We start from the raw sequence: 17,608 nt of genomic DNA, 5'->3' as shown, positions 1-17,608 counted from the left end.
GTTCGTTGAATGTCCGAACAGCTAAAGTTCAGCCTAAACTTATGCTCGGGCCGAACCGTTCGCCCATCCCTAATCATTAGGAGGTTGGCATATTGAAGGTTGGAATGATGTACAATAAAAACCTTTGTGTAACTAAAAGGCAGGTTTCATCCACCCACCGGCTTGTATACAATTTTGGGGCAATTTTTAGGCATTTTGCCAAGACACCCCTGAAGAAACCTGAAGGCATCCTGGTTGAAAAAGGCTGCTCTAACTGACACAAATGTACAGGGTTTTTTTTTCTCTTCCAAGTGACACCAACGTAAGGGGAATTCTTCCTGTCACTGACACCAATAAATGGTGTGTTGTTCCTTTAACTAATACTACCTGTTCTGTGATGTCATCATGCTTCAATAAAAAAAATGGTTGGACGCTACCTGACGATCTGTGGTATGCTGGCAAATATCCTCATTATTGATTCTTCCTTTAACTGACACCAACGTAAGGGGATATTCTTCTCCCAGCTAACCCACAATGTAAAGAATGTTCTTTCTCCTGCTTACAGCAATGTAAGGAAGCCTTCTTCTTCCCAACTCTCAACTCACACACTCATGTAGGGGGTATGCCTACTTCCACTGACCCCAGTTGAAGGGGGCATTTTTCCAATGGCCATCTATGCACAAGACATTCTTCCTCCTAATGACACCAATATAAGGAGACATTCTTTTTTCCACTAACCACACATGTAATGCCGCGTACACACGAGCGGACTTCTCGTCAGACTGAACTCCGAAAGGACTTTGACGGAGGTCCGACGAAACGGACTTGCCTACACACGATCCCACCAAAGTCCGATCGTTTCAAACGTGATGACGTACGACCGGACTAGAAAAGGAAGTTCAATAGCCAGTAGCCAATAGCTGTCCTTGCGTCATTTTCGGTCCGTCTGACTAGCATACAGACAAACGTTTTTTTCGATAGGAATCGAGTCCGTCGGAAAGATTTGAAACATGTTCTATTGCTAAGGTCCATCAGAATTTTCGACAGAAAAGGCCTGACGAAGCCCACACACGATCGGAATGTCCGACGGATTCGTTCCGTCGGCCTTTTCTGCCGGAAAGTCCGGTCATGTGTACATGGCATAACAGGGTATTTGTCCTCCCACTGACTATCCATGTAAGGTGGCATTCTTCCTTCCACTGATCCCCACTGTAAGGAGGAAGTCCTACACCCAACTGACACCACTGTAAGGAGGCATTCTTCCTTACACTGATCCCTAATTTAAGGGGGCAGTCTTAAACCCATTGACCACGGATGTAAGGAGACCTTCTTTATCTCACTGACACAAAAGAAAGGGGACATTCTTCCTTCAACTGACACCAAAGTAAGTTGCATTTTTGTAAGTGGGCAATCTCTCGGATGCTGATGCCAGTGTTGGAGGGAATTCTTTTTCCTTACTGACACTGATGTAAGTGGCATTCTTCTAACTAACTCCAGAATAAGCAAAAATTCTTTCCCCCACTGACACCAATGTAAGTGGGCGTTCTTCATCCCACTGACATCAATGTAAACAGGCATTCTTTATGCCACATACACTAAGGTAAAGGGCTTTCTTTCCCCTACTGACACCAATGTTAGGAGACCTTCTTTTCACACTGACATCCGAGTAAAAGGGAATTCTTCTTCCAACTGACACTAGTGTAAGTGGCATTGATTTCCCACTGACCACCAATGTAAGGCGGCATTCTTGCGCCCACTGACCCCCAGTGAAAGGGGGTTTCCTACTTCCCACTGACCACCAATGTAAGGTGGTATTCTTCCTCGAACTGACCACTAATGTAAGGGGGCATTCTTTTTCCCACTGACCACCAACAAAGGGGGCTTCTTTCTCCCCACTGACCACCAATATAAGGTGTTATTGTTCCTCAAACTGACCACCAATGTAAGGGTGCGCTCTTCCTCCCACTGACCACCAATGTAAGGGGGATTCTTCTTCTAATTGACCTCCAATATAAGGAGACATTCTTCCTCCCAACTGCCTACAAATGACAAAAGATGGCATTCTTTTATCAACTAACCACCAAAAGCAAGGGGGCATTCTTCCTCACACTGAGAACAAACTAAGGGGCATGCTTCCGAACACTGATTTCCAATGTAAGGGGCATTTCCCCCCTTACTGACACCAAAGTAAGGGGCATTTTTTCCTCACTTACACCATTGTAAGTGGGCAATCTTCTTCACGCTGACACAATGTTAGAGGGAATTCTTCTTTCAATTAACACCTATGTAAGAGGCATTCTGTTAACTTATTCCAGAGTAAGCGAAAATTCTTCATTGACACCAATGTAAGTGGGCATTTTTTATTCCACAGATGTCAAGTTATCTTACTGACACCAATGTTTGGTGACCTTTTTTTCACACTGACATTAGTGTAAGTGGACATTGTTTTTCCCACTGACGCCAATGAAAGGGAAATTCTTCTTCCCACTGACCACCAATGTAGGGCAGTACTCTTTCTCCCACTGACCACCAATGTAAGGTGATATTCTTCCTCGAACTGACCACTAATGTAATTAATGTAAGGGGGCATTCTTTTTCCCACTGACCACCAAAAAAGGGGGCTTCTTTCTTCCCATTGACCGCCAATGTAAGGGTGCGCTCCTCCTCCCACTGACCACCAATGTAAGAGGACATTCTTCCTCCCAACTGCCTACCAATGTAAGATTGTATTCTTTTTTTCAACTGGCCACCAAAAGCAAGGGGGCATTTTTCCTCACATTTAGAACAAACTAAGGGGCATGCTTCTGAACACTGATTTCCAATGTAAGAAGCATTTCCCCCGCTTACTGACACCAAATTAAGGGGCATTTTTTCCCCCACTTACACTAATGTAAGTGGGCAATCTTCCTAATGCTGACACCAATGTTAGAGGGAATTCTTCTTCCAACTGACACCGATGTAAGAGGCATTCTTCTTCTGACTACCAATGTAAGGGACGTTCGTCCCCCAACTGAACATCAGTATAAAGGGTAATTCTGCCTCCCATTGTCCATGAAAGGGAGCATACTTTCCTTCCACTGACCACCAATGTAAGAAGGCATTCCTGTTGCCCTGTTAAGAGATGGAATCCTCATGGCATCCTGCCAAAGTCCAGGGGGGAAAACTTAATCTTTGAAAAGTGCCCTTTATCAGTAAATTTTTGTTGTGTAAATGAAACAAATATTTGATATCTCTTACCAGCTAACCTAATGCTTATTAGTGCTGTATTTTGGCCTAGGCTGACAAGGCCCAGGCCTAGGGCAGCACTTTGTGGGGGGGTTAAAAAGCTGCCCCCCCATGAAAAAATTTGAAGTACCTTCCTCCCATCTCCCGCACGCAGGAGAATCTGGAACCCGTCAAAAAGCAGAGTGCTACAGGAGAAGAGAAAAAGAGGACTGTGCAGGGGGAAGCCAGAGAGAGAGCCGCGCTGTACTCCTGTACCCGCACCACCAGAGAGTGAGCCACGCTGTACCCGCACCACGAGAGAGAGAGCCACGCTGTAACTGCACCACCAGAGAGAGAGCAACGCTGTAACCGCACCACCAGAGAGAGAGCCACGCTGTACCCGCACCACCAGAGAGGGAGCCACGCTGTACCCGCACCACCAGAGAGGGAGCCACGCTGTACCCGCACCACCAGAGAGGGAGCCACGCTGTACCCGCACCACCAGAGAGGGAGCCACGCTGTACCCGCACCACCAGAGAGGGAGCCACGCTGTACCCGCACCACCAGAGAGGGAGCCACGCTGTACCCGCACCACCAGAGAGGGAGCCACGCTGTACCCGCACCACCAGAGAGGGAGCCACGCTGTACCCGCACCACCAGAGAGGGAGCCACGCTGTACCTGCATCACCAGAGAGGGATCCACGCTGTACCCGCACCACCAAAGGGGGAGAAAGACAGAGCCACTGGCAGGGTACAGACATGCTACACTACTGACTAGAGTCAGCCTGGGCAACCCAGAGTGAGCGAACGTCCAGCCAGAGGGATAACTGTTGAGGTTTATCTGGGTCTGGTAAGAGGGCCACATGGCTATTATTCATTACTGTTCCTAAGAACTGAGCCATTAGGAAGTGCCTACCATCCTCTAGGCCTTATTGACCGACACGACGTCCCTCTATGTCCTCCTCCCGCAGCGTCCCCCTCTGTCCTCCTCCCGCGGCCGTCCCTCTCTGTCCTCCTCCCGCGGTCGTCCCTCTCTGTCCTCCTCCTGCAGCCGTCCCTCTCTGTCCATCTCCTGCAGCCGTCCCCCTCTGTCCTCCTCCTGCGGCCGTCCCTCTCTGTCCTCCTTCTGCGGCCGTCCCTCTCTGTCCTCCTCCTGCGGCCGTCCCTCTCTGTCCTCCTCCAACATCGTCCCTTTCTGTCCTCTTCCCCTGTCGCCCCTTTCTGTCCTCCTCCCATGGCATCCCTCTCTGTCCTCCTCCCACGACGTCCCTCCCTGTCATCCTCCCACGGTGTCCCTCTCTGTCCTCCTCACACGGCGTCCCTCTCTGTCCTCCTCACACGGCGTCCCTCTCTGTCCTTCTCACACGGCGTCCCTCTCTGTCCTCCTCACACGGCGTCCCCCTCTGTCCTCTTCCCACGGTGTCCCCCTCTGTCCTCCTCCCACGGCGTCCCCCCCTGTCCTCTTCCCGCGGTGTCCCTCTGTCCTCTTCCCGCGGTGTCCCTCTGTCCTCTTCCCACGGTGTCCTCCTCTGTCCTCTTCCTACGGTGTCTTCCTCTGTCCTCTTCCCGCAGTGTCCCCCTCTGTCCTCCATCTGCGGTGTCCCCCTCTGTCCTCCATCTGTGGCATCCCTCTCTGTCCTCCTCCTGCGATGTCCCTCTCTGTCCTCCTCCCGCTCTGTCCTCCCCCTGTGGCATCCCTCTCTGTCCTCTTCCCATGGCGTCCCTCTGTCCTCCTCCCATGGCATCCCTCTGTCTTCCTCCCATGAAGATGACAGGGCGGGTCTTAAAAAGGAAGGGGTGTGGCCTTAACAGGAATGGGTGGGTCATATTTAAATTAGGGGGTGCACGAGTTTAGTCAGGCCTAGGGCAGCACAAAACCTATATACACCACTGATGCTTATCCTATATTTTTAGTATGAACATGCATGCTGATTTTTTTACTTGAAACTAAGAGGGAAACACAAATACCATTTAATTTCCCTGGATACAGACAGATTGCATCCTGGGATGATCTTCTGCCCCTAAGTTCATGTAACCTCTCAATGTGCAGATACATAAGGGTATACGCTTATAACAGTGAATAGCCATGGCTCCTGGCACTAGCAGCCTGTCATTGATTTGTACAGGCTTTCTGGCCATGGCTATCTACAAACACCTGCACTTATGGCAGTAGATCTTCTCAGTATACATGCCTCACCAAGCCAGTTTAGCTGTGTGAATGAGGCCTAAGACTTTAAACTCTGAGATTTTGAAAGTGTTTAGCTGATTTAAACTGCAACTTCAACTGGATTTAAATTCTAGTTTTGAATTGAACAGTAGAGTGTATATTTACCCCATGGCTTTTCCCTCTTTGTTGTACGCACCTTTGATGGACCTGCACTGCTCTCATGTACTGCTCCTTCCAAGCCGTGCAGCACAGGATACAGTCTTTCAACACCTGGCGACTAGAGGCGATGTACCCATCGAAGATGTGATCAAGGGAAATCTCTCGGCTGCAGAGTTGGATCAGTTCATTGCTGATCTGAAAAGACAAAGTATATGTTTTGTGTGTCTTCTTGGCACATCTCAGCTGTTTCCAAGCAAAGTACAGAGTGTGCATAGAATATCAGCTAAGGCCAACCATTTTAAGGATCGAAAACATGGTTTCTTACTTATCGCAAAGAAGACCTTGAATGGAAGAGATGAATGTGGAAGTCCTGAAGTGACATAGTGTTCCAGTAGAACAAAGGAAGGCAGCTAAAGTTACAAACTAAGCCAACATTATGTGCTTGCAAGGATCAAGTTCAATAGGATATTCAAGTACATAGAAATATGTATAGAATAAATTTGATACATTTTTCTTATTTGTGAAATATTGTCCTTTTAACATGTATGCTTTTAATTTATAGTATATGTACAGTGCATCCGGAAAGTATTCACAGCGCTTCACCTTTTCCACTATTTGTTATGTTACAGCCTTATTACAAAATGGATTACATTCATTATTTTCTTCAAAATTCTACAGACAATACCCTATAATGACAATGTGAAAGAAGTTTGTTTAAAATCTTTGCAACTTTATTAAAAATAAAAGACGAAAAAAATCACATGTACATAAGTATTCACAGCCCTTGCCATGACACTCAAAATTTAGCTCAGGTGCATCCTGTTTCCACTGATTATCCTTGAGTGCCGGTTCACACTGGGACGACTTGTCAGGCGACTTAGCCGCCTGACAGGTAGCGTCCCGTTCTGTACAATGGAACCATTCTAGCATCGTTCCGACTTAGAAAATGGTTCCTGTACGACTTTGGGGGCAACTTGCGGCGACTTGCATTGACTTCTATACCGAAGTCAGTTTGCAAGTCACCGCTCCTGTTGTGTCCAGGTCGCCTGAGGCAGTTGCGCTGCAAGTCGTGCTGCCTCAATGTGAACCGACACTGAGGTGTTTCCACAACTTGATTGGAATCCACCTGTGGTGAATTCAGTTGATTGATATCAAAGCACAAACCAAGCAATGAAGTCCAAGGAATTGTCTGTAGACCTCCAAGACAAGATTGTACTAAGGCACAGATCTGGGGAAGGGTACAGAAAAAATTCTGCAGCATTGAAGGTCCCAATGAGCACAGTGGCCTCCATCATCTGTAAATGGAAGAAGTTTGGAACCACCAGGACACTTCCTAGAGTAAAAAGGCCAAACTGAGCGACCGGGGGAGAAGGGCCTTAGTCAGGAAGGTGAACAAGAACCTGATGGTCACTCTGACAGAGCTACATTTCTCTGTGGAAAGAGGAGAACCTTCCAGAAGAACAACCATCTCTGCAGCACTCCACCAATCAGGCCTGTATGGTAGAGTGGCAAGACAAAAGCCAATCCTCAGTAACAGGCACATGATAGCACGCCTGGTGTTTGCCAAAAGGCACCTGAAGGACTCTCAGACCATGAGAAACAAAATTCTCTGGTCTGATGAAAAAAAGATTGAACTCTTTGGCCTGAAAGGCAAGTGTCATGTCTGGAGGAAACCAGGCACCGCTCATCACCTGGCAAATACCATCCCTACAGTGAAGCATGGTGGTGGCAGCATCATGCTGTGGGGATATTCTTCAGTGGAAAAAAACTGTGAGACTAGTCAGGATCGAGGGAAAGATGAATGCAGCAATGTACAGATACATCCTTAAAGCGGGAGTCCACCTAAAAAAAAAATATTAATAGCCAGCAGCTACAAATACTGCAGCTGCTGACTTTTAATAAATGGACACTTACCTGTCCCAAGGTCCATCGATGTCGGCAGCTGACGCCAATCACTCGCTCGATTCTCGGCAGCTTCCGCCGCCATCCTAGGTGAGGGAATCAGGAAGTGAAGCGTTGCGGCTTCACTTCCCAGTTTCCTACTGCGCATGCGCGAGTCGCGCTGCGCGTCGTAACTGGTCCCCGCTATCTCCTGGGACCTGTGTGTTTCCCAGGAGACAGCGCCGGGGGGACGGGAAGTGGCGTAGACTCCCGTGGGAGTCTATGCCAGGAAGTGGGTGCAAATACCTGTCTTAGACAGGTATCTACACCCCCCTCCCCCCTGAAAGGTGCCAAATGTGACACCAGAGGGGGGGAGGGTTCCAAAAAGCGGAAGTTCCATTTTTGTGTGGAACTCCGCTTTAATGAAAACCTGCTCCAGAGCACTCTTGACCTCAGACCAGGGCAAAGGTTTATCTTTCAAAAGGACAACGACCCTAAACACACAGCCAAAGATAACAAAGGCGTGGCTACAGGACAAATCTGTGAATGTCCTTGAGAGGCCCAGCCAGAGCTCAGACTTGAACCCGATTGAACATTTCTGGAGAGATCTGAAAATGGCTGTGCACTGACACTCCCCATCCAACCAGAGGGAGCCTGAGAGGTCATGCAAAGATGAATAGGAGAAACTGCCCAAAAATGAGTGTGCCAAGCTTGTAGCATCATACTCAAAAAAACTTGAGGCTGTAATTAGTGCCAAAGGAGCTTCAACATTTACAACAAGTATTGAACAAAGGCTGGGAATACTTATTTTTTTCCATATTTATTTTTAATAAATTTGCAAAGATTTCAAACAAACGTTTTTCACATCATTATGGGGTATTGTTTGTAGAATTTTGAGGATAAAATAATGAATTTAGTCCATTTTGGAATAAGGCTGTAACATAACAAAATGTGGAAAAAGTGAAGAGCTGTACTTTCCGGATGCACTGTATATTTTAGAACTGCTATACAGGGCATTTTATAATTAATTCTAATAAAGAAGCCAGCTTTTCACTTCAATCTGCCACCATATTCTTAAAATGGAACTCCAAGAGTTTGGTCCAGAGAAGTCACGTTCCCATTAGAGTCCCCTCTTACTTCATGCTATATTTTTTCCCCCACAAACGTGGAGTTACCTTTGAAGTAGGAGACTATCAAACTGAAGTTCAGCTCATGCTATCATTACATGCATTAGCCCCTACAGTTAGCAGTATACAAGATTTTTCACAATGGTAAGCCTTTCCAGAACTGACAGCCCAGCGATCAGTCATATTAATATGTGCACCCGCGTTAAAAATTTATTGGCCAATTTTTGGAAAGATGAAAATAAATACTAATTCATTAACAGAGTCGCTCAGGCTTCTAAACAGGCTCTTGCCCCAGGCAACTGATTAGACTTCGTGGCTGCAATCTGTATCTTGACAATAAAAAGGGGCAACAGAATATGAGATCTATGGCTGCAAAAACAGCGAGACAAACACCAGAATCGAAGCGATTAGTCATTCATTTGAAGCCTCTCTGGCCTTAGGCGGCTGGCTAGATGTTTTAACTGTATATTGGCATTTCGTAATGTCTGTGCCGTTGAATAAAGTGACACAAAAACGAACCAGGGGCCATGGAAACCGCTCATCAAAAAAATTGAAATTTATTAGCTGAGAAGGGGCACTCATCCCTCTGATTCCCCCCTCCCCGTATCCAGGCCCTAGGCACATGACTAGTGCTCTTTGCTGTAATCTGAATCTTGACATTTCGCAATTTATATGCATTTTGGTAAAATTGCAACTGAGACAATCGCATGGCTGTGGGCACAGATCTACAAAGATCAGCCTGGTATTCATGCAGGAAAATACATTTCTTCCTCTGAAGTCCTTTAAGCCATTGGCGCTCAACTTAGTTTCGGGACTTATGCCAACTTGTTCTGTATCTTATGTCAAGTTTATCATTTGGGAGTCTGACGAAAAATTAGATCACTCATGGTGCAGTGCTCAACAAAGATGAGAAGTGAGTTGATGAAGAAGAATCACAAGGGGGAGCTCTACTTGTTTCCCTGTGCTGGGCCTGTAGCCCCAATGCAGTTGCTGCAGCACCATGTGGATCAGTGCGGCGTACTTTTGGAAAATTGTCACAGACATTCTTTCTACATTTCTTGTGAGTAGGGCAGTCCATATAAATGCGCAAGGAGACTTGCAGGCGCAAGGTCTCACTTGTAGGTGTGAACCGAGCCTAACGCTGGAGATTAACGCTGAAAATTAAGCTGCTTATATTTTGCTTTCCCTGGGTCCCCCCCCCCCTCATCAACATACTAATTATTTTTTTAAATAAACCCTTTCTATCATTAAACCCAATGATGCCATCACTGGATCTCTGTGCTTCTCTAGGGCAGAAGGCAGATCATGGCTGGTGGGAGGGGCTAGCAGGATGCTGTACATACATCCTGCCTGAGAGCACGGTGCAGCATAGTGGGGAAGGCAATAAACACAGAGTCCAAGTTAGACAAAGGCAATATATTGTAGAAAGGTTAAAACACAAATCAACTAGGGCCTGAGGGTAGGCACGACCATCCGGAGCCACTTACGAACTGTAACAGCGGTCTGTAGACTATAAACATGCTGACAGTGTCTGCTACAAGGAGCAGAATGTGGCCTGGCTGGTCCACATCCAAAGGGGAGGCTTCTTGAAGTGAGGTAGATGTAGTCTATGCTCTTCCGGAAACCCTTCCCTATCTCTAAGCACTGTCTCTGCCAGACGGGAAACCTGTCCCTATACTAGCCGCTCGCATAAAGTGCACTTAATCCGGGAGCCAGAGTCGTAAATAGACTCTGCCTGACACAAGATGGCCACTGAAGTCACGTGGGGTGCCAGCAACCAATCAGACAGCTGTCTTCTTATGACCAATTTCTTCACAACTTCCTTCCCCTTCTGTATTGCAGCTTCGGTCAAGCCCCACCTGCAGTGGGGAGTGCAGACTGCACCTGCCTTCATACCTCAGTACTCTCAAGAGCTTTCAATCCTGATGCAATCAGTGAGCATGCTCTAGAATAGGGATGAGCTTGATGTTCGGGTTGAACATAATTTCGACTGGAACATCGGGTGTTCGCCCATTCGCCGAAGAGCAAAAATTATTGGGCATTCGCGGCAAATTAGAGCACCGCGGAACACCCCATAATGCACTGCAAGATCACAGTGCATTGCTGTATGATGATTGGCCAAAGCATGCACCTAACCTGCATGCTTTAGCCAATCACAGGGCCCTCTGCTAAGAGAGCCATAATTGGCCAAAGGCAGGATGCCTTTGGCCAATCATGGCTCAGGGGGACTACGTCCACGTCCCACACTATATAAGGCTGCTTACAAGGCGGCCGTATGTAGTGTTGTTGGTGTGGACAGAGAGATAGCTTGATTTAGATTAAGCAGGCAGGTTATTCAGTTAGTGGCAGTGTATATGATATATATATATATATATATATATATATATATATATATATATATATATATATATATATCTCACAAAAGTGAGTACACCCCTCACATTTTAGTAAATACTTTATTATATCTTTACACAATACAGTGCAGCCGTAGTACAGTTGCTAATACAGTGCAGACTGTGTACACGGTATCTAAAACAGCGTGTACAGTTTCTACTACACTTCTGGTAGTGTACACAGTATAAAATACAGTGCAGCCATTGTACAGTTTCTAATACAGTGCAGGCGGTGTACACAGTATCTAATACAGTGTGTACAGTTTCTACTACACTTCTGGTGGTGTACCCAGTACACAATACAGTGCAGCCGTAGTACAGTTGCTAATACAGTGCAGGCGGTGTACACAGTATCTAATACAGTGTAGTGTGGTGTTGCAAAACAAAATAAACATCATGTCCGGAAGGCCACCAAGTAGAGGCAGATGCTCACAGGCCACTAAAAGAGGGCAAGCAGCCTCTGTGTCTACAGTCAACAGTGCTGGTCTTGGACATGGTGCATTCTCTGCAGGTGGCCAGGGGGCACGCTTGTACTTTTTTTCTGCTGCTGGCCGAGTTTTTGAGCCAGAATATGCAGAAGAGTTGGTGGAGTGGATAACAAAGCCGTCTTCATCCTCCTCATCCTCTGTCACCCAGGCTCAGAGTAGATTGCCTTCCAATGCAGCTGCCAAAGCGGCCTATTCCACCGGCTCCTTGTCCAATGTCACTCCTTCCATAGCCCCACCATCATGTAGGGAGGAGTCCCCAGAATTATTCAACCACAGTGTTGGGTACATGCTGCTGAAGGATGCGCAGCGATTTGAAGGCTCCAATGTTGGTTCCTAGGTTGAGGAAGGGAGTAAGGTGAGCCTAGAGAGAGGGGGTGCCCAAGAAGGACAAGAAACTGGCAGTCGTGTTCCTTCAGCTGCAGCATACTGCCAAGTTTGCTCCAGTGACAAGGAGGGAGGGGATTATGAGGTCACTGACTGTACTTGGGTGCCTGAGAGGAGGAGGCACAACTCCAACGAGGCAGGATGTCCTCTGGGGGGCAGCATAAGGGCAGCCATCCTATTGCATTACACCGCAGAGCTCCGCAGGTGCAGGGCGCTGCTGACTCCCCACTGACTTTTAAAAGTTCCTTGGTGTGGGCCTTTTTTGACACGTGTGCAGCAGATCGCACCATTGCTGTTTGCAACCTATGTCTGAAGCGGATCAAGCGTGGCCAGAACAGCACCAGCTTGGGCACCACATGCTTGACCAGACATATGACAACCTGCCATGCAGTCCGTTGGCAACAGCACTTGAAAGACCCACATCAAAGAAAAAGGCGGACTTCTCCTTGCTCCTCACCTGGGATCTCCAACCCTACTATACCTCCAGTGCTCTCAAAAACCTGCACTGATAGGAATGAAGGTATAGCAATAGGTGCAGCCTAAGGTGCATAAGTACTTGCAGCCAATCTGCTAGCAGTACACCACCATCTGGTTTTAGCAGACAAATTTCCCTACCCCAGTTGCTGAACCGTAAAAAGAAATTCAGTCCCAGCCATCCACATGCTCAGCGTCTAAATGCTAGCTTGGCCAAATTGCTAGCACTGCAACTGCTGCCTTTTCAGCTGGTAGACTGCCCCCTTTTGTGAATTTGTGGAATGTGCTGTACCTCAGTGGCAGGTTCCAAAACGCCATTTCTTTTCACGGAAGGCCATTCCGGCTCTCTACCGGCATGTGGAAGGCAATGTTTTGGCCTTGTTGGACAGGGCGGTCAGCAGTAAGGTGCATATTACTGCTGACTCATGGTCCAGCAGGCATGGGCAGGGACGTTACCGTTCCTTCGCGGCGCACTGGGTAACTCTGCTGGCAGCTGGGAAGGATGCAGGACAGGGTTCAGTGTTGTTGGAGCTTGTTCCGCCACCATGCCTCCAAAATGCTAGTAGCGATTCTGCCACAGCTCTCTCCTCCACCCCCTCCTCCTCTTCTTCCTCCTCTATGGCCTCTTCTGCAGATTTGTCCTCTGAACCAGCGGTGCTCTGTAAGCATTCAAGGGGTTACGCAAGCAATCAGGCTAAAAGATGCCATGCGGTGCTTGAGTTGGTCTGCCTAGGGAACAGGAGCCACACTGGAGAAGAGATTCTGTCAGCTCTGCAGGGGCAGGCTGAGAGGTGGTTGATGCAATGCCAGCCAGGAATGGTTGTATTCGACAATGGCACCAACCTTCTCTTGACCCACGTTCCATGTTTGGCACACATCCTGAATTTGGTGGTGCAGCGGTTCTTGAACAGGTACCCAGGCTTATAGGATCTCCTGAGGCAGGCCAGAAAAGTCTGTGGTCATTTCCGCCGGTCATACAATGCTCGGCTGGCTGACTTTCAAAGGGAATGCAACTTGCCCACCAACCGCCTCCTTTGTGACATGCCCACCAGGTGGAATTCAACGTTGCAATGCTGCAGTGGCTGCACACACAGCAGAGGGCCAGCAATGAGTACCTGTGTGAGTATGGCACCAGGACAGAGTCAGGGGAGCTTGGCTTCTTTTCGCCACGACAGTGACTAATGATCAAGGATGCATGCACTGTCCTGTCACCAACTGAGGGGGCCACAAGGATGGTGAGCAGCGACAATGCAAGCATCAAGGACACTGTCCCTCTAGTCTTCCTGTTGGAGCACACGCTTCGTGGAATCATGGACAGGGCACTTGAGGCAGAACAGCGGGAAGAAGAGGAGGACTTCCTTACCTCTCAAGGCTCCCTTTATCCAGATAGCATTCCTGTGAGCCCGCCAAACCCACAGGAAGAAAAGGAGGAGGAGAATTGTGTCAGCATAGATGTAGAGGATAACACTCAGCAGTAGTCTTCAAGGGATGGTTTTCAGTCCCCAGAAACCCAAGGAGTTGTACCTGGCTGGGAGGAGGTAGCTACAGATCATGTGATCCTTAGTGGCCCAGAGGACTCAGAATTGAATGCCTCTGCAAACTTACGCTGCATGGCCTCCCTGATTCTGCAAAGCCTGCGAAAGGACCCTAGGATTCGTGGTATCAAGGAGAGGGATCATTACTGGATCATTACTGCAACCCTTCTTGATCCACGTTACAAGGGTGAGGTTGCAGAACTCATGAAACATCTTCAGGAGGCCTTGAAGAAAGGTTTGTGCAACGCATTTCCAGACCCTGGGAGGTTACAATTTCATGGTGCTGGACATTGCCACAGTTCTACAACCTACCAGATCCTATGATCTGGGCGGTTAAAGGAATCAAAACGTTAAAAGATATAACATCCTATGGTGAACTATTAACCTTTTCCCAATTACAGTCGAGACATGATCTTCCCAATTCGTATCTGTTCAGATTTCTGCAGGTTCAACATGCCTTCCAGGTACAGTTTGGAGAGGTGAGGGTGGAGTCCCTGCCCTCGTCTCTTGAAACGTTACTGGCAGATGGGGACTTGGCCAAGCCTCTCTCGGTAACTTACAAAGAATTTTTTAAGGTAACCCAACTGGCAATCACCAAATGCAGAGAGAGATGGGAGATGGAGGTCCCGGATGTGCAAGGGGAGGACTGAGACGATTTATGGACCCAACCATTTAAACATCTGGTGTCCGCTAGGGACAGGTTGATCCAGTTCAAATTCCTACATAGAAGCTACTATACCCCAGCTAGGCTGAATAAGATTTTCCCTACGGCATTAGCAGAGTGTTGGAGATGTTCCCATTCACCTGCGGATGCTGACCACATTTTTTGGCATTGTCTCCATATCCAAAGATTTTGGGCTGAAATTACATCTTGTATAGCAGATTTAATATCAATACCGATTCCAATGACTGTCAGGGTTTGTCTGTTGGGTCTAGTGGGTGATGTAGTACCAACACGCGACATGCGAACAATGTTAAATGTACTCCTATTTTACGGCAGAAAAGTTATTTTGTTAGCCTCGAAAAAGCCAGAGGCACCGAGTATCTCATCCTGGAAGGGCCTAGTGAACTCTATGCTACCTTATTACAAAGCTACGTATGAAGCTAGAGGTGGTATGAAAAAATTTGATAGAGTGTGGCAAGCATGGTTTCAGTCTAGTGCCACAGTGGGATAGTGGAAGAAAGGTACTGTCTGAAGGTGATATAATTAGACGAATATGTTCTCTAGAGATCTTATGTATCATAAAGCTTACCTTTAGAGCCATATATGACTGTTATTATATGAATAATTACATAAGCTTTTTCACTTAGATTATTGATAGGAAAATAGAGATCCTGTTATCGTGTCGAGCTGTGGTTCGTGGGTAGGGGGAGGGGGGAATTGGGTTTTTTTTAGATAGTAGGTCTTTGTTAGATAGGTGTGAGGTCATGTTGACCTATGGTGGATGATGTCCAAGTTGGCACGTCGAAATGTTATATGATATGCTTATAAAACCAATAAACAGAATTTATAAAAAAAAAATTACCCTCAAGAGGGGCCATTCAGAGGTTTATCAAATATACATAATGTGGGTGACCGGAAGCCGAGCAAGATGGAAGCCTGATCTCCCTGCTCTCTGAGCCCGCAGCGAGAAAGGCAATCTTGGGGGCGATCATCCGCAGTTTTATGGGCAAATCACGGACCACCCGCTCCTCCAAATACAGGGGATCATCGAATCCCCCTCCGGGTGCCTCCACAGACCTCCGCTCCTTCTTTACCCAGCCGGATGCATCTCGGAACGAGGAGGCCAACATGGCGCCGGTCACTTCCGCGCCTCACCACCGGAGCTCCTCTCAGGCCTCACAGCCCGCTCCGGACCGACTCCAGCACTCGGGGGACCCTCCACTGGAGGAGGCGATCTCCCAGGAGCGCATCCCTCACACCGAAGCGGTGAGTTCTTCCCCACACGCCGGCGTCCAGATGGAACAGACACATGGGCCGCCATTAGCCATGCTCCCTAACTCCGCCCCGCCATACACACAATGCTCAGTAGCATTTCCAAGGCTGCTGCGAACGGCTTCTGACCCCCAGATCCAGAGCCAGGACCCCGCATCCCTGCTCTCCTCAGACCTCTCCCAGGACTATCCACCGCTACCTAGTCCTGCAGGCCCCCCTGCCAGAGCGCATCAGCTCCCTGAGGGAACACAAGATGGAGCCTGGGCCATCATGGTCACATCCCCTCCACCTAAAGCGCAGAGGTTATCTCACTCCAGAGACTCCAGCACATCCAGACACCACCCATCCTCCATACCTTCATATGCACAGAAGGCAGGAGCCCTGACCTCACTTCCAACAGGGGCTAGCTCTACAAGTCCCCCCCAGCAGCGACAGGCTGAAACCTGGTCAGACCCATGGGACTCCCCAGCAACTGGAACACAATCAAACTGGGAGAAGGGAACCACATACCCCAATCCCACTCCACCTGGCAGATCATCGCCCAACCAGCATTATGGTACCACAAAGGATCCACCTCTACATCCTCAGTGGCAAGCATATTTACAAGCCATACCCACAAAGGAAGATTTCAGACAACTCATTGAAGACGTGAAATCCACCTGCCGCACGGAAATCCAAGTACTCCAAACGGGGCTCAAACACCTGGCAGACAGGATGGAAATGGCTGAAGAAGAGATACAAGAAACCAAACTGGCGGTCCATAGAACACAACTCCAGGGAGCAGACCACAGAGAAATGTTGAGAGATATGCAAAGACACGTGGAAGACCTGGACAATCGGGGACGCCGCAACAACATACGAGTGAGAGGCATCCCGGAAGCGGAGGGACCCGAGGACCTGCAAACAATCCTACAATCTGTCTTTAACAATTTAATTGGGGAGCCGCCTAACAAACACATTGATATGGACAGAGCTCACAGAGCGATTCGCCCTAAAGGCGCCACCGCTAAACCGAGAGATATTATTTGTAGAGTCAGCTCCTACCCCATCAAGGAAGAAATCATGAAGCGGGCACGCTTGGCGCATAAAGTGACTTTTGATGATGTCCAGATACAACTTTACCCAGACCTCTCCTGGATCACCCTGCAAAAACGCAGACTTCTCCAGCCGCTACTACAGTTACTGCAGAAAGAGAACATCACCTACCGTTGGGGTTTCCCCTTCAGCCTCACGGCAAAACACCAGGGCAAATCCACGGTAATGAGGTATCCAGAAGATCTGCGCACCTTTTGTAACATTCTTGAAATCCCGGCACCAAAGCTACCGGACTGGGACATTGTAGCAACCCCACCACCGCCGCCTACAATTTGGCAGAGAATGCCTCCCTCCAACCGGTCCCGGGACTCTGACCCGCAATGCAAGCCCACCAAGCAAAAGAACCGCTGAGATGCAACTACTGTGACTCTTTATATCTGCAGGACCTGAGCACTTAGGCTCAATATATATACCCAGTTAGACTGCAGTTTACTTTAGTTTGTTTTAAGCAACTTCAGCTTAGGACCCCCAAGATTGACCCCCCATGCTGAATTTTACTTTATCACCTAGGGCTTAACTCAGATGAGCTCCGGAGAGATAGGTATAAACTCCGTTCACTACCACCCCCCTCCTGATATTTAGATAGATATCAGCGCAAGGTCGTAGACTATGTGCTGTAGAATAGTTGTTTTTGGCTGGCTACGGGCTCCCGGGTGCCCCTTCCCACTCCTCTTTCCTGGGGTGGGGGGGCTCAGGGGAATCCGTCCAGACCTGGGCCTGTTGGCCTATAAAGGTTTATTAGGAATGTATGTTCTCCATGTTCCTTACACACTAACAGTGTTTTTC

General features: G+C 48.1%; 1 protein-coding gene across 1 annotated transcript in view; it reads right to left on the bottom strand.

Moving 5' to 3' along the window:
• Window positions 1-17,608, bottom strand: part of DNAH2 (dynein axonemal heavy chain 2) — a 391,751-nt gene that overhangs the window by 319,005 nt on the left and 55,138 nt on the right. The window contains exon 8 of the mRNA XM_073623723.1: window positions 5,547-5,704. Within this exon, the coding sequence (XP_073479824.1) occupies window positions 5,547-5,704 (158 nt within the window). The remainder of the gene's footprint in view (window positions 1-5,546; window positions 5,705-17,608) is intronic.

The sequence above is a fragment of the Aquarana catesbeiana genome, linkage group LG03 (assembly GCF_042186555.1).
Source record: "Aquarana catesbeiana isolate 2022-GZ linkage group LG03, ASM4218655v1, whole genome shotgun sequence".
Classification (NCBI taxonomy): domain Eukaryota; kingdom Metazoa; phylum Chordata; class Amphibia; order Anura; family Ranidae; genus Aquarana; species Aquarana catesbeiana.
The sequence above is the reverse complement of the archived record's forward strand: the minus strand, read 5'-3'. Positions and strand labels throughout refer to the sequence as shown.